The sequence below is a fragment of the Haliotis cracherodii genome, unplaced genomic scaffold, assembly GCF_022045235.1.
Source record: "Haliotis cracherodii isolate W230 unplaced genomic scaffold, xgHalCrac1.p SCAF_7, whole genome shotgun sequence".
In the NCBI taxonomy this organism is placed as follows: Eukaryota; Metazoa; Mollusca; class Gastropoda; order Lepetellida; family Haliotidae; genus Haliotis; species Haliotis cracherodii.
In genome coordinates, this window is record NW_027266330.1 from 61,430,353 (window position 1) to 61,457,953 (window position 27,601).

General features: G+C 40.1%; 2 protein-coding genes across 2 annotated transcripts; both read right to left on the reverse strand.

The window, feature by feature from the left end:
- Positions 1-514: 514 nt before the first annotated feature.
- On the reverse strand, positions 515-27,580 carry LOC139449064 (B-cell receptor CD22-like). The gene is made up of 13 exons (XM_071230532.1): positions 27,508-27,580; positions 25,903-26,229; positions 17,286-17,543; positions 16,388-16,645; positions 4,730-4,891; positions 4,453-4,551; positions 3,717-4,016; positions 3,204-3,353; positions 2,714-2,747; positions 2,249-2,268; positions 1,607-1,687; positions 965-1,114; positions 515-552 (listed from the first exon to the last, which is right to left on the reverse strand). The coding sequence occupies exons 1-13, from the start codon at positions 27,578-27,580 to the stop codon at positions 515-517; spliced, it is 1,950 nt and encodes a 649-aa protein (XP_071086633.1).
- Positions 21,287-22,069, reverse strand: LOC139447850 (putative nuclease HARBI1). Its single transcript, XM_071229327.1, has one exon. The coding sequence runs from the start codon at positions 22,067-22,069 to the stop codon at positions 21,287-21,289; it is 783 nt and encodes a 260-aa protein (XP_071085428.1).
- Positions 27,581-27,601: the final 21 nt, after the last annotated feature.

Consider the following 27,601-nt stretch of genomic DNA (forward strand, 5'->3'; position numbering starts at 1 on the left):
TCGTTACATATGTAGCTTGGAACTTGGTTTGTTTGTTTGTTAATTGTTTAACGTCGCACTCAGCAATATTCCAACTATATGACGGAGGTAAATAATCGAGTCTGAACCAGACAATCAAGTGATTGACATCAGGAACATCGATCCACGCATTTGGGATACGATGACATGCATCAACCAAATCACCGAGTCTGACCAACCGACCCCGACAGTGGCCTCTTTAAACATGGATTGCTGAAGGCATTCGTATTTCACGGGTCTGGAAATTGTCATCCCCCGATCGTCACATATGTAACTTGAAACTTGGTAGTCACACACCCATTGTTACTTGTGTAGCTTGGAACTTGGTTTTCAGACACTTATTGTCATATATCTATATCGGAACTGTGTATTCACACCCGGGTCGTTACATCTGCAGCTTAGTAGGGTGGAAAGACACACCCTGCTTGTTACTTATGTAGCTTGGAGCTTGGGAGTCACACATTGATCGTTACATGTGTAGCTTGGAACTTGGTTGTCATTCTAGTTCCGCTCTCTCATTTCCACCTTCATAATCTGAAACAAGATGCGCAGTAGGGATGTAAACATTTATACATCCGCCTCAATATAGTCTTGGATGTCAGGATTGGTTGCATGGCCTAATGGATAGAGTGGCCACATGGGGAGAGTTGTTCGATCCAAGGATGTGTCAAACCAAAATACGCTAAAAGATGGTACTTGTTCTTATGCTGCCTGACGTTCTGCAATTAGGGGATAAAACAATGACTTGTCGGCTCGAACTCTGTGTCTGAGTTGGGTGTCATGTTAAACTATGAAAAGGTATCTCTGTGGGCTAGCACTATAAAAACGGCTTTATTCCGGACCAGCACAAGCAGCCACACACATGCAAACACGCACGCACGAAATCACGCACGCACGCACGCACACAGGTGCCGAATGGTGAAGGCGACGTTAAACTCTATTTTACGCTGCTCAGCCAGGATGAGTTGACAAGCAGTATGAACCTTTTTCTTTGCCATGTTGTTACATGAATGAACATAAATAGTAGTTTTCATCTTGGTCAGTTGATTTTGGTACTCAGTTTCATTTTCAACCATACCAGCCGGCTCTGAACATTCTATGAATAATTTATACTTAATACCTATAATTAATACCAGCTTTTTGTCAAGATAAGTTTAACACATAATGAAAATCGAGGGTACAGTACCAATCAAACAAATTAGCCACGCACTACGAATTTTCTTATATAGAGAAAATAATGCAGGGTATACAAAAAACATGTGTATTCAAATGTTGCCCGAATCAAGGCTCCCTGGAGACTTTTGGTAAGAATGTTTCCGCATAAACATATATTGGTCTTAAGAGGTGACTAAATGGATCTTATGGTCAGGCTCGGTGACTTGGTTGACGGCGGCATCGTTGCACGTTATATCAATAACTGGATTCTCTGGTCTAGGTTCGATTATTTACACACTGCAGTCATACAGCTTGAATATTGCTTATTGCGGCGTTAAACACACATGTACCCCTTTCCCCTATCACCATCCCAATCCCGGTCGAAGGCCAAGCTTTAAGTAATATCCCTATATGAACAAATTAAACTAACAACCTTGATCGGTGTTTGCCATGTCGAGTTTCTCATATACGTTGTCCTGAGGGGCGTGCTCATCAAGGCTTGCATAGGCTCCATCTGCAAATAAATTAATTAAATGCATCAGTAAAATAATATTATCGTGACAATACTTGAAAGATGCAATAATATCATGACCATGCAGAGTAACATATTCTTATGTCCAGTAATGTCTTTTATTGCAAAACATCCGTTCTGAAACACATTTCAATCTAATGACTGCTGATGTCAACATGCACAGGTGCTATTTAACCTGCATATATGTGTGTTTAAAAGAGTTAAGCAGGATGTAGTACCATTTTAAGACCGGAGATACGTGTATAGTAGATTAAAAGATGAATACAGTAAAGTTGTCATGTCATGTCTTTTTGGACAAATTTAATTTTAATGTCTGATGATGTCCATGGGTGCTATTTAACCTGCGTATATGTGTGTTTAAAATAAGTTAGTAGGATTCATTACCATTTTGAAACCTCAAATATAGTTCAATTGCTAAATACAGTGTTAACTTACAGTACATCTGTTTGTGATCTGGAGCAGTATATGTGTACAATGAGATGACAGACTAACAATCTAACTGTTGCGTCTTCAATGTTATATGATGGACACTGATGAAGTTACCTTGGTTTGGTGTGCTGTGTCTGGAACAAACCAACAAATGTAACGTTAGAAAGCATCATTGGTTCACTACACTTCACATAGACAACCAAAATACCAAATCATGAGGAAAAATTTGAAGAAAAAAGCTGTCAGTGTATTGTTAAAAAGTGGTATGTCTGTCCACTGAAAAGCGTTTTCGACAAACGACAGGGATGACAACAGGAGTTTGTCTAATTGGGTGAGAATGTTGCACGTCAAGATATTTAATGACATGACGTAGCTTCTGATGTTTGACAGAAATGATTCGTTTTCGGGAACACCTCGTGTCATAACTGATTTTCAGTTCTCAGTCATACATAAACATGTTCACCATTATTTTACTTTTTACGCCCAGTTGAATGTTTCTGCAGGTAATGGAGACTGATAATTCTCTGTGGTTGACACTTTGTTTGATTAATTGCCTTAAACAGATATTGTACATCTTACCCTTGTGACTGTATTTCGATGGTTTCTGTTTGATCTGTAAGTGGAGTCCTGACATTAATCCATGTAATCCTAAATATGTGTTTACATAAAACTATGTGTGTCTTAATAAAACCACATGGTTTCCAATGTCTACTTCGTTAGTAATATAAGAATATTACCAAAAGTTCAAACTTACAAAACACGTGCATGATTAACGGCTGGAAAATCTGAAGTAGCACGTGGCCTAAAGACGTCAAAAAGAATATACTTTCTGCACATGCACGTCAACAGTTCAACGTCTTGATTAAATGTACCTCGCAAAACACACAGTTGGGTAACATTATACTGCTCTGCATTGTCCACGTGCTACGGCGAGTCTACACGAGACTATTTCGTTAATTGCTACCTCTAACACTGATCATGTGATCAGTTAAAGCATCTACTGTAACTACTATCAAGGACGTATGCTTCTGCTTAACCAAACACATATGGGTACAAGTTACACAATTACCTTCGTTCACTGTTTCACTGTTTTGATGGTTTCGTCGCCACATCAATACAATAATAACAACTAAGACAAGTACCACAGGCAGCGAAACTCCAACTCCAATTCCAATCACTTGTCCAAGTCGATCTGGTTGTGACTGACCAGTAGCACTGCCTGGAACAGAGGGGTGACATGTGCATACACAATTCCAAAAATAGATACATAAGGGTTCAAATAGGCCGTAGGCAAGGCAGATACACAGCACAACCAAATTCATGTGTGTGTGTGTGTAGTTAAAGTTTATACTAACATGTAAGTGAAGAGTAGCCTAGTGGTTGAAGCATTCGCTCGCCACGCTCAAGACCCAGTGGCGATTCCCAAGCCGTTATACAGCTATCGTAAAACCGTATTCACAAAGTAATCGGTCAAGTTATTGGTCAAATTTGTCTGTGTAATACATATATGCCACATTACAATGTAATCCTTTTCACACTAAATAAGAACATGTGCTGAGAATTAAAGCTATCTGAAACTTACGTGCTTGTGAAAGTGTGTATAGCAGTATACTTTCCCCATAGGAGTTATTCATCCTCAGTACATATGTCCCGTAGTCCCTTGAGTGTACAATCCTGACAATAAGGACTGTCCGTAAGTCTGAGCTGAATACAGTGTAGTCAGTAGCGTCGTCTATATTCTCCAGGTGCCCGTTATCATAACTCCACCAGGTGAAATGTGGCAACGGGTTGGCTGCAGCCGTAGCCATCATCGCAGCTGTGTCGTTGATTTGTCGTGTTATTGTTGGTCTAAAAGCCTTCTGCACATTTCGTTCTGGACGATCTGTTAACATGTAAAGTATAATTATGACCAGTTATAATTTGAGAAAAGTAGAGAATTATATTGTGTGAATATACTATCTTTTATAACTTTATAATATCAACATTTTTTCTAATCTCTTATTCATCTGTATAATATTCTGATGATCACTGACATGGACACGCAAGGTGTGCTGTCTCTATTCGGCTGTCACTACAAATACAAAAAGCATCTTACCATTTCGCGGACCGCGGGTGTTATTCTATTGGTCAGTGATTATCATGCTGATGAAATTGTCAGAATGGAACAATTGACTTTGCTTTCAGCAGAGATTCTTATGACTATTGTCACTTTTATATACACTACATTTGAATATGAATATTTTGATTTGGACTCGCTTACATTATGGTACTGGTTAGACACTTATGACTACAGATATTACAACATAGTCATTACTTACACTGAATATCGATGTTGGCCTGGGCTGTGTCTGACAGTCCTGCAGTGTTTGTGGCAGTACAGGTGTACATCCTTCCCTGGTTCCTGTTGACAAGCCTGTCTAGTGCAGGGGCGGTCGGGTAGCCTAGTGGTTAAAGCGTTCGCTCGTCACGCCGAAGGCCCGGGTTCGATTCCCGACATGGGTACAATGTGTGAAGCCCATTTCTGGTGTCCCCCGCCGTGATATTGCTGGAATATTGCTAAAAGCGGCGTAAAACAATACTCATTCACTCACTCACTGTCTAGTGCAGCCCCATCCTTGCTGTACCCTCCTGGACCTGTCCGCCTATAGCTTGTCATTGAGGGGTTGCCGGGTGTGATGTTACTGCCACAGTCTATGTCAGGACTGGCGTTCTCCGTCACGTTGGTTTCAGGACGCACATAGACTATTGTTGGAGCATCTACGTAGTGATAGCGATGAGTTTGTTTTTATATATAAAACATCAACCCCAGAGAATAATCGGCCTGGATTATCCGCCGAAATAGATTTTAATGGGCGTAATAGGCACAATAGTGGTGAAAATTATATGAATGGATTGCTGAAAATCAATTATAACACCTTGTACCTGTTGCAATAGGGCCAAGCTTGTATTAAATGTGAATTTTGCGTGGATAGATTGGATGACCAAGCAAGAATCAAGTGGTTGAAACACCACTCTACGAGCTCAAAATATACGCTGTTTATCAGTCTAAGAACCTCCCAGTGTCAGTTAGACTAACTGCGAGAACTAAACTTTAACAGGTGTTAAGCGAGTGAACGCTGTAACAAGTAGGCAAACCAACGACCCCTGACTACGGGCGAAGAACAGGGGCTGATTCCAACACTGTAAAAGCATATCCTATTTTCAAAGGAAGTTGACGCAGTACTAAATGCATTCAAGATGACATTCTAATGCATTGTGCATCTATATTTAAGAATAAAGAATCGAGCAGCAGAATCAAATAGTGAGAAGAATACATCAAGTAATGACGAAAGGTGCCTGTCTGGCTTTTGTCTTATAAAAACCGAAAGGGTATGGTCGCTTTTATTTAAGACATCATATATCGTTCAATATGATTGTTTCGTATGTACGCAACACGTTATGATTAAAAGTAAATGATTAATTACACAAACTTGTAACGGTTGTTCCATGATAATATTGCATGGTTACCACAGACACACGCTTTTTGTTGATACGTATGAAATGCTTTATACATATTCGTGACGTTACCTCAGGCATATGTGTTCAGTTTACATGTACTTACATAATACATCCAGGCTTATGGTGTTACTGTTGATACCTTCATGCTGACACCTCCATAAAACACCATCATCTGTACTGACTGATGTGATATTCATGTAGAATACCCGCGTCTGTCCACTCACACACTCACAGGTGTACCCAAGAAAAGTTTTGAACTGGCTGCAGGTAGCAGCATAGACATTACACTGACTGAATGATGATACACCTGTTCTTCTTGCGAAGTACAGTGCTCCTTGTAAGGAGCCACTACCGGTGACGGTACAGGTAAACTGGAAGGTCTCATTCCTGACAGCAGAGGAGGACGAACCTTGTAGCCTCAACGTTTGACCTGAAATTGTACAGGTAGGAATATAAAAGGTTCAGCCAATGTTCGTGATACATGGAGTAGCACCTAGTTGTCTTGGCAGTCAACACACAACAGACGGCTACAGGGTGTGAAAGGCGAAAAACGGCCAGATTGGTGAAACCTGTGCCGTGTCACCACGGCTTCTAAGTTAGAGCCAGTTACATCTTCAAATTTATGAAATTAATCCACATTCATTAGATCCATGAATATAATTCCAAACACAAGATCCATCCAAGAATATACACAAAAGAACTGATGCATATGCTTCAAGTGTAATCTGTCAACTGCCAGAGATCACAAGAGAACACAGGTATACCTGTGGTCAGCTGTAATTGATTGAGTGAGTGAGTGAGTATGGTTTTACGCCGCTTTTAGCAATATGCCAGCAATATCACGGAGGGGACACCAGAAATGGGCTTCACACATTGTACCCATGTCGGGAATCGAACCCGTGTCTTCGGCGTGACGAGCGAATCCTTTAACCTCTAGGCTACCCGACCGCCCCACAGTTGTGAGTGACCACAGAGAACAATAGAGTAGCCTCTGGGTGCTGTGGATGAAAAGCATGCAGTGACATGGTTAGTAAAGTCTGGATGAATTATAGACTGAATGAAACAGATAAGCTATGGTATTAATGTTTAAGCTGAAATACAATAATATGGAAAAAGTGAGATATAGGAAATAAACTAAGTACTTAATCCAAATCTGAAATAGAATGTGTATAAAACTATGACTAAAATAGAATTAAAACCTAAATTGTATGTACACAATATCAAACGGAAACGGAGTGGAAACGGTGAGCACATACCTTTCACGTGAGTTAACCTTAATGCAGAGTGAAGCACTATAACCAGAAGGAATGAAATCATCTGTGTTTCCAGCAGCAGTTAAGTGAAATCAGTAGGAAACAGATATTCATGGAATGATCTCTTTATTGTCCTTAAGATATCATGTGTACTGAGTACCTGCCACAAATTTGGCGATGTTGAGCAACGTTGGTCGCTGGATCGGAAAGAACGTTCAGACATACGAATCGATTATGTTTGTCAGAATAGTAAATAAAAGGTCGGTGTGTATGACGCATTTACCCATGAACGTATATACATACCTTTATATATATAGATAGATAATATTCGATATGAGCTGTTTAAAACGGCTTGGGTATGCGGAAAACCTTTCCAGACAATCACGCTAAGCTATTAGTGTGAGATACATTTTGTGTGTGTATACATAATATATATATATATGTGTGTGTGTGTGTGTGTGTGTGTGCGTGCGCGCGCGTGCGTGTTTGACCTCTTGAAATCTAGCAGCAGTTAAGTGAAATCAGTAGGAAACAGATATTCATGGAATGATCTCTTTATTGTCCGTAAGATATCATGCGTACTGAGTACCTGCCACAAATTTGGCGATGTTGAGCAACGTTGGTCGCTGGATCGGAAAGAACGTTCAGACATACGAATCGATTATGTTTGTCAGAATAGTAAATAAAAGTTGTCTGATCAATGTTACAACATTCAAGAACTTAGTAAAGCTTTCCAAAAGTGTGTTGGTAGAGATGTGGAGGATATTGTTTATTGCCGATGCAACCACTTATTTTGATTTGTACTATATGTTCAAGTGAATTTGGTAGGTAATCAATTTACTTGCCTTTGCATGTGTTTATGATGTGGCTTTTGGTTCTGTCGTAGGCGTCGTTTCATATCATCCCAGACATGTTCTGAAAGGGAGAAGTCTGGAGAAACAGCAACGTCATGCTGCCTCAAAACGCCTGTTACAACACGTTCAACATATTGGCGGGCATCCCCTTGCACAAGGGTAGACCGTGATCGCAAACGTCGTCATTCGGTACCATTAACAATATGCTGTATTGTGTCATGAGGTGTGGTGCCAGGCGATACCATTACACGTTCTCCTGGGCGCCTGTAGACCCTTACACAACCATCACAGCCGTCCAGATGACAGATGGACCTCAGATACTTCTAGGCGTGCCTGACGGTGACGTGGAAGCAAAATTGGACGTATCGCTGGCCATCGGGGCCGGATGTTGTGCTCCTTCAATCGGTTGCATACCAAGTTGGTTTCAACCAAGAAATTTTCTAGGATATCTACAACTAGGATATCTCTACTTTTGACATTTTACTAAATCTTCATTTGCGGAGTTATTTCGTGTATGCTTTAAAATCAATTTATCGAATATTTACTCAATACCCGAACGCCAAACTGAACTTTCATCCATATTGGATAGTGTGGTCAAAATCCTGTGTGTGGCGGTTATGTGACCCCTATTACATCACATTAAATTCAAAGGTGCGTCTGTGAAAATACAAATATTTATCCCAAAAGAATTTCAACACCAAAATAAATAGTAAACGTAAAATGAAGGCCCAAAGAAACTTTTTTTTTCAGATATGAGATGTTTGAATTTCAATTTCAAATATCCTATGTTAGCATCATTATATAAAAATGAACTGTACTGGCGCTTATGCAGCACTCAAGGAACATTATAAATTAAAAACTTTCAAGAAATGAAAAAGTGTTTTGTCACAGTACACAGCTGCTGATTGGTATCTTAGACATTTAATCTGTGAAAATCAATATCTGTGTTTTTTGCGGCACAAATTTACTATATTTCAAACATGGTGGGGACATGTGCTTGCAAATTATTTTTTTACCCAAGGGTTTTTGAAACACAAAGTCGGTATACTTTCTTTTTCCCCTCAGTTAATATCTCACACTAAAGCTGTTGGATGAGCTATTTTATTTCAGTACTCCCTTAACACTTTGATAAAGACGTCTTTGTCTCATTTAATAGCTGTGCCTCTATTACGTGCCCTGTTAGTGAAAGAGTGATATTTTGCTAATAAAGAAATGACGTAAATAACGTGCATGTTATGTTGTTAAAATCCCTGTAGTTATTTCAATACTGTTGAATACATTGTGGGATTATATTGTTTTACAAGGGCTAGAGTGAAATAGGATATTTGTAATTTGGACACAAGCTTTTTTCGAATTTGCGTGTGGGATGTTTAGAAATTTGTATATGAATAACATTTAAAGCTATAATGATAACGTACCGCGGAATTCCGTTCACAATTGCTGTATGACCGAGGTTGAATTAAGAGTGAGAAAACATTTTCATAACAGTAAGAAATCACTCCCGAGTAAACCATAAGGTGAATGTATCCTGCCCCACTGGTGGCATCCATCACAATATCACTTGAGAAGGCAAGTCAGGTCTTCTTGAAAAATACGTGTCAACAGACGGAATTACATTGGACATGATTTTGGTCACTGTCATTATTTTTGACAGCCCATGGAGACTGGTCACAGACACACACAGACGCACACAGACAGACGCACACAGACAGACAGACAGACAGACACACACACACACACACACACACACACACACACACACACACACGTTTGTGTTACTAAAAGTGGTACAGTGTGGTTAGGTCAGAGTAGATTATATAACAACGTCAAGGCCATTTTCGTCATATTTATCTGTCATTATAAGTAATAACAGGTGGTTTCTTTGAAGTATTGGGAAATAGGTGAAATTGTTCTGTTTGACCCGTAACGCACGAGTAATGGTCAAGGTAAAAACAGAATATGCTCTAGAAAACACCAAGAAGATCAAAAGAAAATAAAGACGATGATAATGACAATTTGGAAAACCTAATGTTAATTTCGCAGCTCCCCTTAGAATGGAGATTAGAAAGTTGACAGTGAAATATTGATTAAATTATAACGGTTTCTCACAATTGAACGACGAATCCATATTTGGGCAATTATGTGAAATATGTTAAATACTATTCATGTCACGTTTTTGCAAAACTGTTACCATCGTGAGAGATCCCCTATATGCCGCTATGGTAAAGTGTGAATGTTAATAAGGCAAAAATATCAACCCCTTCTTTCTTCAATTTTACAGTCCTGTGCCCGTGGGATGTCTGCAGCACAACAAGCCTACGTGACACATTTAGCATTTGAACTTATTACCAACGGGTCAGGGTACGTGACGAACTCAACTCTACATCCCTAAACATCGTGATTTTGGGATTTTTAGGTTAGGGTTGTGGGAGGGTGTGTGTTGGAGAGGTGGGGTATAGGCAGGAGCAGAGGTTTGGGATAGGGAATCCGGTTTAAGGACCCCTGTTTTGACACACAACTGGACAAACGACACACTAAAGATTTTGACAATGTTATTATTGAAACTGCAGATGTTTACTGAGTCAAATTTGCAGCCATGTACTCTACATGGACCTCGAGTTTTTAAAAAAGTCTACACACATAAGTTGAAACGTGTTTGGAAAAGAAATCCAAGTATGTCGTGTCAACAGTTCTGCCGTGAAGTAAATGAGGAGACTCCATTGAACGAAGCATACTTCTATTCCTGCACACTGCTAACGACCCGCCATGAAGCCGATACGTGGAGGTAATGGGGTCTGTTTCTTAAAAGCAGCAGAAGGTAATAGGGTCTGTTTTATTTAAGCAGGCGAAGGTTGGAGGGTCGTTTCATGTGAGTAGCATACTGTCGCTTCATGTCAGCAGCATGGTCTCCGTGGTCCAGTGGTAGAGTGCCCGCCCTTAGAGCGGAAGGTCGGGATTTGATCCCTGGCCGCGTCATACCAAAAGACGTTAAAAGATGGTACTTGTTGTTACCCTGCCCTGCGGACGGCATTAAGGGGCTAAAACTACACTCGGAGTCAGTATAATGTGTCTGAGAAGGAAATTCATGTTAAACTGCGGCATGGTTTATCAGTTGAATAGCATTGTAATATCGGATATCACGCACGCACGCACGCACGCACGCACGCATGCACGCACGCACGCACGCACCCACGGACTCACACACCCACGGACTCACTCACTCGCTCACCCCATTTCACCTCATCTGATATTAGCAGCAGATGGTTATAGCATCTGTTTCACATCAGCAGCAGAAGGAATTCGGGTCTCTTTGACATCAGCAGCATAGGTATTATGTGTTTCACATCAACAACAGACGGTAATATGGCCTGTTTCTAATCATTAACAGAAGATAATGGGATCTGTTTCACATCAGCAGCAGAAAGTAATAGGGTATGTTTCACATGAGGAGCAGAATGTTGTAGGGTCTGTTACATCTCACCAGCATATTTGCGGCAGAACGTAATAGGATCTGTTTCTAATCAACAGCAGACGGTAATAGGATCTGTTTCTCACCAGCAGCGGAAAGTAATAGGGTCTGTTTCACATTAGGAGCAGACAGTTATAGACTTAGTTATGTTGTCTTAAGTTGCCGCTTAAGGGTAGAAACAAATATTTGGCACCATTACGAATTTATTACGATGAAACGTTCACACTATTTGGTATATTTATCGCACATGTCATGTCAAACTGAAATCTTGATACTTACAACCGGTATAAATGACAGGAACAGTATATATGTTTCCGATACAACATTTTAATGTAAATACATCTATTGAGAATGGAATATATAATGCACTTAAAATGAACGTTTAAACAAGTAAAATAACTGAAATTGATAGAATTATCATAAAAATGCCTGCATGCTCTCAGAAATCTGTAACTTGGGAGCAGTCCGCTCTTTCCTAACGACGGGCAGCTATCTATTATATTGGTATGTGTGTCATTGGCGTCACGTTTCTTGTTTGTGACGTCATCTATTTTATGTTCTATGATGTAGCTATTTGTGAATCAGTGACCTCTGTTGTAAGGTTTGTTTATACCATAATTCTTTTTAACAAAATCACGAACAAGGTTTCTTTAAAAGATAATGTCTTTGCTACCACAATGATATTGAAATACAAAACAGTGTTGAATACCGAATTTCTGTACCAGAATTTCAATGTGTAATATTTTGAGGTGAGTATGTGAAAATCCAAAATGGCTATTACCGACGGTATTCGGTCTCAAATTAGGTCAATAAGAACCATCTTGGATTTTTACTGACGGTATATGGTCTCAAATAGGGGCACTAGTTCTGCTGTCTGATTGGTCAATCTCACTTTGAGGCATAATAAGGTCTGTTTCACATCAACAGCAGAAGGCAATATGGTCTGTTTCTCATCAGCAGCAGAAAGTACTAGGGTCAGTCTCACATCAGCAGCAGAAGATAACACAGTCAGTTTCACATCAACAGCTGCGTGATAATAGAGTGAGTGTGTGTGGATTTTATGCCGCCTTTCGCAATATTTCGCAATATTCCGCAACATCAAGAAATGGGCTTCACACATTGTACCCACACGGCAAATCAAACCCGGTTGTTTGATTGTGTCACATCATGTACATACATAGAGATCGAATGTATCACTTTTTACATACACAGTAACTACATCCACAACATATACAGTGGAAAGATGCGAAGTACTTTAAGACAATAGGAACAATATATACACTGGAAAGATACAAAGTGATGTTATATAATAGAAACAATATGTACAATGGAAAGATACAAAATACTGTTAGATGATAGAACGATAATTATATGCAATGGAAAGATATATACTTATTCAATTGCAGACGCTCTATCCGCGGAGGCGGCCCCTGATTACAGAATATACATGTGTCAATGTCTACAATCAAACTTTTTAAACTGGACGGTACCGGTTCCAATGAAATTGTACGCATCTACAAATGTCCAGATTACTGGGTTAACAACTATGGGTAACGACCAATTATATACAGACGCTGTTGCTGATCAACAGGTCACAGCTTGACAAGGATGAATCTACTTCCATCCCACACCCGAATCTTATATATGTAGCTTGGAACATGATTGTTTTGTTTATTTGTAGTTTTAAGCCACACTCAGCAATATTCCAACTACATGACGGTGGTAAATAATCGAGTCTGAACTAGACGATCCAGTAAATGACATCATGAGCGTCGATCTATGCAATTGGGATACGACAATCAACCAAATCACCGAGTCTGACCAACTGACCCCGATTGTCGCCTCTTTAAACATGGATTGCTGAAGACTTTTGTATTTCAAGGGTCTGGAAATTGTCATCCCCGATCGTCACATATGTAACTTGAAACTTGGTAGTTATACACCCATTGTTACTTATGTAGCTTGGAACTTGGAACATATCTATATTGGAACTTGGTATTCGCTTCCATGTTGTTAGATCTGTAGCTCAGTGCTGGAAAGACACACCCTGATTGTTACTTATGTAGCTTGGAGCTTGGTTGTCACACATTAATCGTTACATGTGTAGCTTGAAACTTGCTTGTTATTCGTGTTCCGCTGTCATTTTCCCACTTTCATAATCTGAAACAAGATGCACAGTAGGGGATGTAAACATTTATACGACCGCCTCAATATGGTCTTGGATGTCAGGAATGGTTGCACAGTCTAGTGGATAGTGCGTCTGACCGGGGAGAGTTGTTCGGTCCAAAGACGATTCATACCAGAGGACGTTAAAAGATGCTACTTCTTGTTATGCTGTCTAATGTTCGGCATTTAAGGGATAAACCAAGAACTTTTCGGCTCAGACTCATCTTTTATACTGTGTCTGAGTGGGGTGTCAATGTTAAACTGTGGCCAGGTGTCTCAGTGGGCTAGCACCATAAAAACGGCGGCATTCGTCCGGACCAGTAATAGCAGCCACACACATACACACACACGCGCACGCACGCATGCACATGCGCGCGCATGGGCATGCATGTTACCATATAATTGCAATAATGGTGCATTTCACGTCGCTCAGCCAGGAAAGGTTGACAAGCAGTATAAACATGCCATTGCCCCTGAAATAGGTTTAATGAAACTACATGTGTTTCACGCATAACATAATTACCTTCGCAAACTCCACTGGCCCCTTGATTTTGGTAGACGGATTCCTTTTCAACAATACCAACCAGCTCTACAAAAAAATAAATCAATATTAAGTTTTGTCAAGTGAAGTTTTACACATAATGAAAGACGAGGCTTTCATGATCATTGAAAATTAGACATAGGCATTGACATGGCCATATTTAACATGTCAAACAAACTAGCTACTCGCTAAATGTATAGAGACAATAATACAGAGCATACACCCGTGTGTATTAAAATGCTGCCCGAATCAAGACGCCTTGGAGACTTAGAATCTCTCCACAGAAACATATATTGGTCGTAAGAGAAGACTAAATGGATCTGGTGGTCATCTTCGGTGACAAGGTTGATGGCGTGTTAACGTATCCCAACGGCGTGTACCGTTGCTAGTAATATCAATAACTGAATTGTCTGGTCCAGGTTCGATTATTTACAGGCCGCCAGCATATGGCTTGAATATTGAGATGTCAAAGACCACAAGAACCCCTTACCCCTACCACCAACCAATCCCCGCCTGGGTGAAGCCTTAAACAATATCTTGATATAAACAAATTATGGTAACAACCTTTATCGCTGTTTGCCATGTCCAGTTTCTCATATTCGTTATTCTGAGGGGCGTGCTCATCAAGGCTTGCATAGGCTCCATCTTCAAAAAAATTAATTGAATGCATCAGTAAGATATGATTGTCGTGACATTACTTAAATACAACATATCATGACCATGCAGAGTAATACATATAATACTAATTAATGTCAAGTAATGTCTGCATAGAAATGGTATGTGATTCGTTCGATAATATTAGAAAACGGCCGTTCTGAAACACATTTCAATCTAATCATTGCTAATGTCAACATGTGCTATTCAAGCTGCATATATGTGTGCTTAAAAGAGATTAGCAGGATGTATTACAATTAAAAAACCTAATCCATATATAATTGTTCAAAGCCAATATTGTGAAAGTGTGAGTTATCACTGATTTCTTCTGGAACACATTTAAGTTTAATGACTGATGATGTCCACGGGTGCTATTTAACCTGCTTATATTTTTGTGTTTTAAATGATTAAAGAGGATTTATTACCATTTCCAAACCTCAAGTATAGTTGAATTACTGAATGCAATGTCACCTCACACTAACGCTGCGTGTAATCTGGCGCAGTATATGTTTATAATGAGATGACAGACTAACAATCTAACTTTTGCGTCTGCAGTGTTATATGTTGGACATTGATGAAGTTACCTTGGTTTGGTGTGCTGTGTCTAGAACAAACCAACAAATGTAACGTTAGAAAACATCATTGGTTCAATACACTTCACATAGCAACCAAAATATCAAATCTCATGAAACAAATATTTGAAGAAAATGCTGTTGGTGATTGTCAAAAAGGGATCTGCATCCACTGAAAAGCGATTTTGACAGGAGTTTGTCCAATTGGCTGAGAATGTTGTACGCGCATATATTTGATGATCTGACGTAGCGTCTGATGTTTTGGCGGATACTGGAGTCTGATAATTCTCTGTCGTTGACGCTTTCTATTTCTTTGATTAATTGACTGAGACAGATATTGTGCATCTTACCCTTGTGACTGTATTTCGATGGTTTCTGTTTGATCTGTAAGTGGAGTATTGGTCCTGACATAAATGCATGTAATCCTAAATCAATATATGTAACATTAACATAAAACTATATCTATAACTATATCTATAACTGCATGGTTTCCAATGTCTCCTTCGTAAGTAGGAATATTTCCAAAAGTTTAAACTTACAAAACATGTATATCCTTAAGTCATCGCGTATTATTAAACGGCTGGAAAGTCTAAAGTAACACGTGGCTAAAATACGTCACAATGGAATATACCCTTCTGCACATGTACCTCGCAAAACAAACAGTTGAGTAAACATTGTATTGCCCTGCACTGTCCACCTGTGACGCAGAGCCTACACTCAGCCATTTCTTCAATTGCTACCTTTAACACTACTGTAAAGTAACTACTGTTAAGCATGAACGTTTCTGCTCAAAGAAACACATATGGCTACAAGTCATATAATTACCTGTGTTAACCTTTTCAATGTGTTCATGGTTTCGTCGCCACATCAATACAATGATAACAACTAAGACAAGTACCACAGGCAGCGAAACTCCAACTCCAATTCCAATCCCTAGTCCGAGTCGATCTGGTTGTGACTGATCAGTAGCACTGGCTGGAACAGTGGGGTGACATGTGCATACACTATTCCAAAAATAGAAACATACTGGTTCAAATAGGCCGTAGCCAAAGGCTGATACACAGCACACCCAAATTCATGTGTGTTTCGTTAATATTTATAACATATATAGACTGTGGAAATGTGCTTTGCTGCTATACTTACACTACACTCGAATATGGACATTTTGAACTGGACACTAACGTATACATTATAGTCCTGTTAAGACAATGTGGACTACAGATATTGCAATGTAGTAATTACTCACACTGTACATTGATGTTGACCTTGGCCGTATCCGACAGTCCTGCATTGTTGGTGGCACTACAGGTGTACATCCCTCCCTGGTTCCTTTTGACAAGCCTGTCTAGTACAGCCCCATCCTTGCTGTACTCTCCTGGACCTGTCCACCTGAAGCGTGTTGTTGAGGGGTTGCCGGGTGTGATGTTACTGCTACAGTCTATGTCAGGACTGGCATTCTCTATCACGTTGTTATTAGGAGGCAGATCGGCTATTACTGGAGCATCTGCGTAGTGATAGCTATTAGTTTCTTTTTGTATACATAAATCATCACGGCCAGAGAATAATGGACCTGGATTATCCTCCGAAATAGATTTAATTGGGCTTGAAAGGCAAAACAGTGGTGAAAATAACATGAATATACTGCTGAAAATCAGTGATAACACCAGGTGTTCGCGAAAAGGGTAAGCACCGAACTCTGTAAGTGAACTCTGCCATCAACGCAAAAGGAGACACATGTTCCCTGTGCCTGTTGCAGTAGGGTCAAGCTTGTAGTAAAGAGGAACTTGGCTTGGGCAGATTGGTAGACCAAGAAGAATCCAGTGGTTTAATTAAACACCACTCTATTGGTCTTCGAACTCAAGATGTATGATATTTATCAGTTTTAAGAATCTCCCAGTTTCATTTAGACAAACTGCAAGTGCTATACTTGAACAGATGTGAGTGAATGCTGTAACAACCAGGCTACCCCGTGATGCGGTACAGAAGCTGATGACAACAAGGCCTCGACTGTCCTGAATATTTCCATGAGAACTGCACAATGCTGCTAAACATTGTAAACGCATAGCCCATTTTCAATTAAAGTTGATGGGGCACTAAATGTATTCAAAACATGCTTATACATTGTTAGAGGTTGTGATACTGACACTGCACATTGATGTTGGCCTGGGCCGTATCCGACAGTCCTTCAGTGTTGGTGGCAGTACAGGTGTACATCCCTCCCTGGTTCCTTTTGACAAGCCTGTCTAGTACAGCCCCATCCTTGCTGTACTCTCCTGGACCTGTCCACCTGTAGCGTGTTGTTGAGGGGTTGCCGGGTGTGATGTTACTGCTGCAGTCTATGTCAGGTCTGGCGTTCTCTGTCACGTTCTTGTTGGTAGGTACGGTGGTTATTGCTGGGGCGTCTGGTGGAAATAGATTTCACATCATTGGATTAAAAAACCCACCAATACCAGAGAATAAACTGTCTCGGTCATTTTGAAACCTACTCAATTATTAATGCTAATGTTAATGCATAGGAAAATGTTACCAGGTACATGTAAGAATAAAAAGAGATACTGCTACCACCAATGGCTTTGGATCATTTTTCTCAGGTGTATGAAAACCCACACCATAATATACTGAACCAAATTAAAAACTTCACAATCCTAAAATTTTAACATTTTGACCAGTTACCATTGTGGGCCCTTATTGTGTATTTAAACAGTAATGGCCACGTATTGTCTTTAGATAACACCCGTTTTTGTGCAGGTGAATCGATCAAAATCATATGCACAGCACTAAAGGGGCAAAAGTGGTTTTTCACGTGCAACTGGTAACGTGGCCATAATACTGCATGTGTTTTCAGCCATACTTGTTAGCAGTCATTAACCAAAAATGAAAAACACAAGAAAACAAAAGTCTTTACGGCCATTTGTCATGCCATGCGTTTCAAATGCGCAACGTGAACGTGCCATCGGCATGTTGCAGACGGGAACGTCTGTAGCTTAAGTCGCAAGGACGATGGGTTGTAGTCGACGGACTGTTTATGATTTACAGACGCGTCTACAGCAAACGGGTACCACCGCTGATCGCCCTCGGCCAGGTCGCCCACGTGTGACGTCACATGCAGAGGATCGTCAGATTGTCTTACGTCACCTCCGTAACCGATTTTTGACGGCTACATCAACCAGAAATGAACTGTTTAGGGGTAGACTGAGTGCGCAAACTGTTCGAAACCGTCTGAGAACTGCCAACCTTTAAGCACGACGGCCATACTGCGGGCCAATTATGACTCAATTATACAACAGACATCAACGTCAATTGTGGGCACAGCGCCACTTACGATGGACTCAGAAGAATTGGAATCAAGTTGTCTTCAGTGATGAATCCCGATTTAATCTTCGATTTGCTGATGGTAGGGCGAGGGTGTGGTGGCGCCGTCATGAACGTTACGCCCAGTGTTGTGTACAGGAAGTTGACAGATTTCGAGGCGGAAGTGTGATGGTGTGGGGTGCTTTCTGTAGCAATACACGTTCCGGGCTTCTTGTCATCCGTGGCAACCTCAACGATGCTGCTTACCGCGACCAGGTACTGGCACCAGAACTTCTGCCTTTTATGGCAGCTCATGGACCCGGTTTGATCTTCCAGCACGACAATGCCAGACTCCACACAACAATTTTGACAAGGAATTTCCTTCAGAATGCGGGAGTCAACGTCATGGACTGGCCGTCAAGGTCTCCCGACCTCAATCCCATCGAACACGTCTGGGATGCTCTTGGCAGAAGTCTGCGCACTCTCCAGAACCAGCCACAGAATTTGCAAGATCTTGGCACCATTTTGCAGCAACAATGGCGTCGTCTTCCCAATCATGTGTTCACAAGCATCACAAGGTCTATGCGGAAGCGGTGTGTGGCAGTTGTCAACGCACATGGTGGCCATACACGCTACTGAAATTGTGTGCCACCAGATTCTCGTGTTTGGGACTTATGATTTGATTTGATATTTCACAACTTATTTGATATTTCACAGCCTACAGCCTAAATGCAATTAAAACAGCAGACAGAGGACGATTCTCTGGATTTTTAACCGTGATTGTGAAAAAATCCATCAGTGCCTATTTGAAATGGTCCAGAATTTTAGACAATGTTATATTTTTACTTTTAGATAAAAGTGCATTTAATCTTGAGAAAGACATTCTTATTTGCTGTGTACATGTGAATCCTCCAAGATCAAGTTGGTTTAATAACAGACAAACTAAGTGTGGTTTGACTTTATTCTTCAACTCACTTATAAAAGTTATTGGGTCACTTAACAGAGATATACACATCCTCATACGCGGGGATTTCAACGCCCGGACTGGGACACTGTCTGATCATATTGATGATGATATCGCCGAGGTTTTAGGTGACGAGAATATGTCAGGTATGTCCGATAGTACCAACATAGATAGAGTGTCATGTGATAACATAATATCTTGTCAATATGTGTGCCGCTCTCGATATGTCTATTCTAAATGGTCGCTGTGGTACAGATTTAGGTATAGGTGATTATACTTACATCGGTCACTCAGGCTCCAGTGTAATTGACTACATTATTGTATCCAACAGTCTATTCTTCCACTGTAACACATGTTATATTGTGTCCAGGGCAGAATCCTCACACCTTCCACTATCTTGTTCATTTCAAGCACGTGATCAGGAGATTCCCGTTGAGACAGCAGGGGCCGCACGTGCGCCTCGTGAAAACTACCACTATGTGTTGGACATGGCGAAACTACAACAGTTCAGGGATAATCTTGTACTGCAACATGTGGTTCTTTGTTTTGAACAATGTACTCTGTTACTACCAGATAATATAGATGGTGCTATTAACTCATTCACGGACGCCATTTGTACAGCTGCCCAGTGCATGAAAAGGACTTGTTATACCCCCGTTACACCGGACGGCGACCTTTCTGCGACCGTTCTGCGTTCTTAAGTTTTGCCAGGTCGGCGCTGAAGGCAGAGGGGTCGCAGAACGGTCGCGTAGAGCGCACAAGGGAGGCAGAGGGAACGCTCAGCCATCGCCAAGAGCGCCACTGTCGCTGAAAAGTTTTGAACCTGCTTAAAACAGTCGCAGTGAGATCGCCGTCGATGTAAGTCGCTCAAGGGAGGCAGAACGGAGGCAGAGGGAACGCAGAAAGGAGGAAGAGGCATCGCCATGGTCGCAGAGAGAACGCACAGAGGTCGCTGAATGGTCTTCATATGAATCTGTGATGTAATCCTGTTTACCTTGTGCCTTCTCTCTGCGTCCTCTCTGCGACCTCTCTGCCTTTATTCGCCGACCATAACGACTCTTGTACGTCCTCGGCGATCCCTGTGCCTCCTTTCTGCGTCTCCTCTGCCTTCATAAAGCCACGTGTTTTACAGTATGTAATATATTTATATTGCCTGCTTTAAAAAAGCTTAACGACTGATGTTATTATATATACATTCTGGAAACATATTGTGCTGACTGTTCCTACGGATGTGTATTGATGCTTCAATAATTGGTGTTGTTTTACATTTAATTAGCGTTATATTTGAACTTCAAATATCTCTATTTCTCTTTTTTTCATTTCAGTGTTCAATTTATTGTAAACTTTCATTAGAGTGTTCATAACAATGCTTGCTATGCTTTTTCTGATTAAATAAAGTTTATTAAAGCAAGTTTCACTTCACTTATTCTAAGAGTATGTTTCATTTGTTATAAAATTAATTTAAGCATTCTCAACACATTTGTTTTGATAATTTGTTTAATAACATTAAAAACAACAAATGAATTAATATGTTGGTAACTTTTGAGAAAATAAATAATAAATGAAGACAATAACAACCGTTTCCAAATGTACAAAATGCTACCAATTTAAAACTCTATACCAAGTGTCACATAAATGTTCAAATCATGCGTTCCTGCCAAGGTACAGATCCAGCTGCACTGTTAAAATACAACTTGAGATACTGTCGTTGTTGTTTTCCTGCTCGTGTTGCACAGTTTGGTCCGACTATTTGATCGACATCACACATGTTTAGTAGCTGTCGCCAGTTTCCAGGAATAAGGTTATGATTCTCATCCTCTGTATCAAGTGCTGCGTTTTGTAGAGCTGGATATCTCGTGCGCATTAAATTGTGCAGACAGATGCATGCTTCTACAACATCCTGTACAAATTTGTTGTGAGGAATACTTGAAAACGCTGAGCTAAAATGCCGAAAGCATTCTCTACCACGAGTCTACCACGAGAAATACGGGAATTGAAGATACGCTGCTCTTTAGTCAGTCCTCTTGTAGAGTAAGGTTTTATCATGTATGTCCTAAGAGCAAATGCGTCATCACTTAGAATGAAGAATGGAATGTTCATGTCATCATGTGGCAGAGGCTCCGAAACTGGAAAATTGATTGTATCATCTTCAAGGCATTCCTTCAATTCAGATTCATTAAATATCTGGAAATCTGACATCGAACCAAACCCGCCAACATCACACCATAGAAATTTGTAGTTAGCATCTACCAACGCAAGGAGCACTATAGAAAAGAATCCTTTGTAATTGTAATACAAGCTTCCTGTGTTTGGGGGACATCGCAGGGTCACATGTTTTCCATCAATAGCACCACATGCATGAGGTACATTCCATCGGTTCTTAAAGTCATCTGCAACTGTCTTCCACTCATTGGAGTTTCTTGGACATTGGACAACTTCGTTCTTGTACTCTTCTCGGATTGCTCTACAAACCTCAGGTACAAACACAGAGATAGTGCTACGTGATACACGATACTGGTATTGTAGCGAAGGATACTTGTCTCCTGTAGCAAGGTATCGGAGAGTCACAGCAAGTTTAAGACCAGGGTCCAAACTTTCTCTGTAATTAGTATTTCGTCTTAATATTCTTGGGCTTACTCTTTGAAGTATTTCATCAAACATTCTTGGTTCCATTCTAAGGTAATTGAATAATGAACCTTCGTCCTCCAAACGTAGCTCGTGCAACAATTGGCTATAATGTCCGAATTGGAACCTTCTTTGGTGTGTCAACCATGGGCGAACCCACCAGGTTCTCATTTTCGTCTGTTCAGTTTGGGTTCCATTAAACCAATACTCATTTGCAGTAACAACAGTGCTTGATGACCTGATGATATGATAGCAATTTTCAAGCGCTGGTTGTCCATCACTAGTTACATCACCAGGAGCTGACACAAAAATCGTCTGCAGATGATTTTATAGTCAGGATGTTCAGCTGTCACAAAGAAGGCAGAAGCATCGCTGACTGGTCGTTCGGCGATCGCCTAGGAGGCAGAGTCATCGCTGAAAGGTCGTTGAGCGATCGCCATTGGTCGTAGAGGGGTGGCAGCGCGGTAGTTAGATGCAATAAGGAGGCAGAGGGAACGCAGAGGAGACGCAGAGGGAGCGCAGAGATATCGCACAGTGAACGCCTAGGTCGTTCAGGGAACGCAGTGACATTGACAAAAGTAACATATTTAGTCGCAGAAGGAAGGCAGAACGGTCGTAGGAGCGATTACACCAAAACAGAGTTTTCTTGAGTATAGCGACCCCACTGCACTCTAGTCATATATTAGGACGCAGAAGGAGCGCAGAGCGATCGCCGTTTGGTGTAATAACCCCTTAAGTCTCGCCACAGTCACACACAACCCTGGTTTGATAGCGTGTGTCGGTACTACAGGTGGGAGAGAGAGAGGTGTCTCAGAACATAGAGACATCTTAAAAATGATAGCACCTTAGTTATTTATTTAAAATCAAGGAATACTTATACAAGTTTATTACGTGAAAAGAAAATTTATAATGAATATATGCGTAATAAGGTTTTATCTAGTCTTCCAAATAGTAAATGTTTCTGGTCTACCATAAGAGGATTATCTCAGAGTGTGGCAACTCGTGTACCTAACATATCACTAGAACAATGGGTCGATCATTTTAAAGATGTGTTTGACAATCCAAGAGATGAAGATATGGTTAACACCGACACGACTATTAATGATAGTCATGATGATATGAGTTGCTATATTCTGGACTCCCCCATTTCACAAGAGGAGGTGCTATGTGCCATCAACTCTTTGAAAATTGATAAATTCGGTGGAAATGACCACCTCATTTCAGAATTTTTTAAATATGCGAATGAAATTTTTGTCCCGTATCTTACAGTGTTGTTTAATAAGTTGTTTGATAATGCATACTTTCCTGAATCTGGGTCTTTAGGAATTATTGTTCCGATACATAAGCGAGGAGACATCCATTCCCCATCCAACTATAGGGGTAAATCAGTCCTTAGTGCGCTGAGTAAGTTGTATGTTTCTATTTTGAACAGAAGGGTCACGTCTTGTTGTGAGGTCTATGGTAAATTTGCAGAGTCCCAGGCTGGTTTTCGTCATGATTACTCCACCATAGATAATATCTTTATATTAAATTTTATTATCCAGAGATATAGCAGTAAGCGTAAGGGTAGGGTATATGGTTTGTTTGTCAGACTTTTTGTCAGATTTTGCAAAAGCCTTCGACAGTGTAAACTGGATGAAATTATGGTCAGTACTAGCTAATAAAGGTGTCGCTGGCAAAATGATAAAAGCTATAGGTCTATTTATACAGCTGTTAAGGCCAGTGTTAAATTTAAACATACATTTTCTGAACTGTTTCAGTGTCCAAGAGGAGTACATCAGGGTTGTGTGTTAAGCCCCCTTTTATTCTCGATGTTTATCAACGAACTAGCTGCTGAAGTTGAACAGAATTCTGGACCAGGAATACAACTTCATCCTGATATTACAGAGATATTCCTGTTATTATTTGCAGACGATATTATTTTAATCGCAGATACTATAGGTGGACTTCAGAAGCGTATTGATGTTCTAGAAAAATATTGTAATAATTATGATCTAGATGTCAATTTGGATAAAACCAAGGTGGTTGTTTTTAAGAAAGGTGGAGTGTTGTCAAGAAAAGAGATTTGGTACTATAAAGGTCTAAAGTTGGAGTGTGTGTCTTCCAATAAATATTTGGGCGTTACTTTTACGAGAAGCCTGTCCTAGTCAAGTCATTTTTCTAATGCTGGTGTACAGGGAAAAAAAGCAATGTTTGGAATTTTAAAGTCATTGATAAAATTACATCCTCTTCGATATGACTTATATTTTAAAATATTTGATATGAAAATAGTCCCAACTTTGCTCTATGGTTCCGAAGTCTTGGGTCTACACCAGAATGATGAAATGGAAACTATACATACATTGGCATGGCATCAAATCGTCAACACCCAACAACATGGTTCGAGGTGAATGTGGGCGGTATCCATTATATCTTTATGCATACAAAAGAGTTATTGGTTATTGGATAAGGTTATTGAGTATGTCCGATTGTCATTATGTTATTATATGATGCTTCAGGCAGAAAGTAATGGTAAAATTAATTGGGTCTCAAAATGTAAATCTTTATTGTTCAGTTTGGGTTTTGGCTCTGTATGGGAAAACCAGTGTATAAGTCATCCTCATTCGTTTTTGACAGAATTTATGTCGCGTCTGAAATGTAGTTATGAACAGGACTGGAATAGTTTTCTGGTAAAGGGTAGTAAATCTTTCTCTTATTCTCTATTCAAGGTATCGTTTGGTACAGAGTTGTATCTTAGCTGTGTGACCGTCAGTAAACTGAAAGTGGCGCTAGCTCGGTTTAGATGTTTTTCGCATCAGCTGTGTGTTGAAACTGGGAGATATGCTGATATCCCACGTAACAGAAGACTATGTTGTGTTCTAATGCTGGTTATGTGGAGGACAAGTATCATTTTTTGTTGGTTTGCTTCGGTTATAACAAACTACGCATGGATCACTTACCACAAACCTTTTTATGAATATCCGACCATACAAAAATTTAATATCATAATGTCTACAACTGATTGTAAATTAATTGAACGTCTAGCTATCTATATCTCTCAAGCGATGTCACTTTGTAGTACATTATTGTCACAACAATAACAGCTGTGTACATCACGTCCATTGTCATACAAATGTAACTATGGGCCGATGGCCTTCACTTGCGAAAATAAACCGATTTGAATTGAATTGACATCATTTAAACTGTTGATGTTATAACCGAATACCGTAGGTGCTTGGAACAAATTATGGTTACCAGCGTTAATTAAAATCCTTCTTTGGACATTAATGATTAAAAAATACCCTCTGATACATTTGTCCGTTGTATATCAAATATGGGATTACTTTGAAAAAATGTGAAGTTTTTAATTTGACTCAGTATATAACCAACAAATTAATAAATAACCGACTCTCTTGAATCATCGCAAATTTACATCCGGTATATGCCGTCCTATGTCGGTATAACAATAGTGCTTGAAGGTCGAGGTCATAGAATATGTGTTGTCGATGTTGGGGGGTTGCTGGGTGTGATGTTAATGCTACAGTCTATACCAGGACTGGCGTTCTCTATTACTTGTTTGTTTGTGGAGACAGAGGTAGTACCTGGCCCATCTATGTTTCAACAACCAAGTATAGTGCAAGGGAATTAAAAAGTAGAAGTATATATATTAAGTACATTGAGAGCTGTCGAAGGTGCCTGTCTGTCTTATGAATGCCTACAGGGTAAGATCGCTTTTATTTAAAACACAACTAACATAATTTTTCAATAGAATTGTTTTGTGTAGACGCAACATGTTATTATTAAACGTAAATGATTAATTCAACAAACCTGACGGTTGTTCACTGATAATATCACATGGTTACCACACACATACGTTTTGTTGATTAGCTTGATATACTTACATAGTACATCCAGGCTTATGGTGTTACTGTTGATAGCGCCGTACTGACACCTCCAGGTACCCTCATCATCTGTACTGACTGATGTGATATTCAAGTAGAATACCCGCGTTTGTCCACTCACACACTCACAGGTGTACCTAGGAAGAGTGCTGAACTCTCTGCAGGTACCAGCAGTGACAAAACACAGAGCATTTAATGATCTTCCTGTTACTGTTTGGAACGACAGTCCTCCTTTCAAGAAGCCACTACCAGTGACAGAACAGGTAAACAGAAAGGTCTCATTCCTGACAGCAAAGGGGGGCGAACCTTGTAGCCTCAATGACTGACCTGAAATTGCACAGATAGAGCTGTAAATTGTTCAGGTCATGGTTTGTGATCCTTTTATGAAAGCCTGTATCGCAGCGAGACGTGAAACTATGAACACATGCCTTTCGAGTGGGCAATCCATTATGACGAATACAACACTATAATCAGAAGGAATGAAATCATACATAGTCTCATTATAACAGTGAACTAGTGGCTACAGGTATGTGACATTTATAACGTGTTGAAAGTGGTGTTAGTAACGTTGTTCACTGCGACAGCTAGCTATTTACGTGCCCCTTACAGGGACAAAGAAATGCGGTTGAGATGCTATGTCTTGTACAACGGGTCGGGTGTATCTTGCACAATCACCCACGAGTGAGTGAGTGAGTTAATATTTAAAGTCACATCGGCACTATTTCAGCCATATCGTGACTTGAACAAGGTAAACATTTATATTATATACATAAACCTGTCGCCGAAGGACAGTACAACAATTAACAATATATCACAGTTTATAATTTTAAAAACTAATTTTAGAGCAATAAAACGATCAAATTAAATCAGACGACACAGTAGAAAAACGGGCTGCAGATCGCCAGCAACCAAAGCTAGGCCACCATACTAGGGACCATGGGGACTTACGGTACTTCTGCTACCTACATGGTCCCCAGCAGGATTTACACCATCCCTCGGGCTACTGGCGATGATCAGAAAGATTAGCCAAACAGTTAAAATCAACAAAAATGCTACGATTAAAATCACAGCAAAATGAAAAGATACTTTGAACGATACCGGACTTACGTACCTTCCCAGGGGGACAATTGTTTTACGATACTTCAACCCCCTGTGAAGATACAGCCACTAACAATCCAAGTCATGAATTCAATTTACCAAATTAAAATCACTTTCTATATACTGTACATATTAGAATCAAAATTTATCTATTAATTCTATTTCTTTGAAAAAAACGATGAGTAAATGAGCACTGATACAATCACCCACGAATGTATTCACATTGTGATATAGACAGCTAGTTTGACACTTGATATGACCAGCTTTCAACGATATGCGTTAATCTAGTTCAGACACACGTGTTACTCTAAGGAATTATAATGCTCCTTGTAAGGAGCCACTACCGGCGACGGTACAGGTAAACTGAAGGGTCTCATTCCTGACAGCAGAGGAGGGCGAACCTTGTAGTATCACTGTTTGACCCGCAATTGCACAGGTAGGGGTATATATTGTTCAGACTATTGTTCGCGATACATCACAGCTGGATTCGAAACGGTGAGTACATACCCTTCACGTGAGTTATCCTTAATGCTGAGTGAAGCACTATAACCAGAAGGAATGAAATCATGTATGTTTCCATAGTGACAGCAAGTCTTAATGT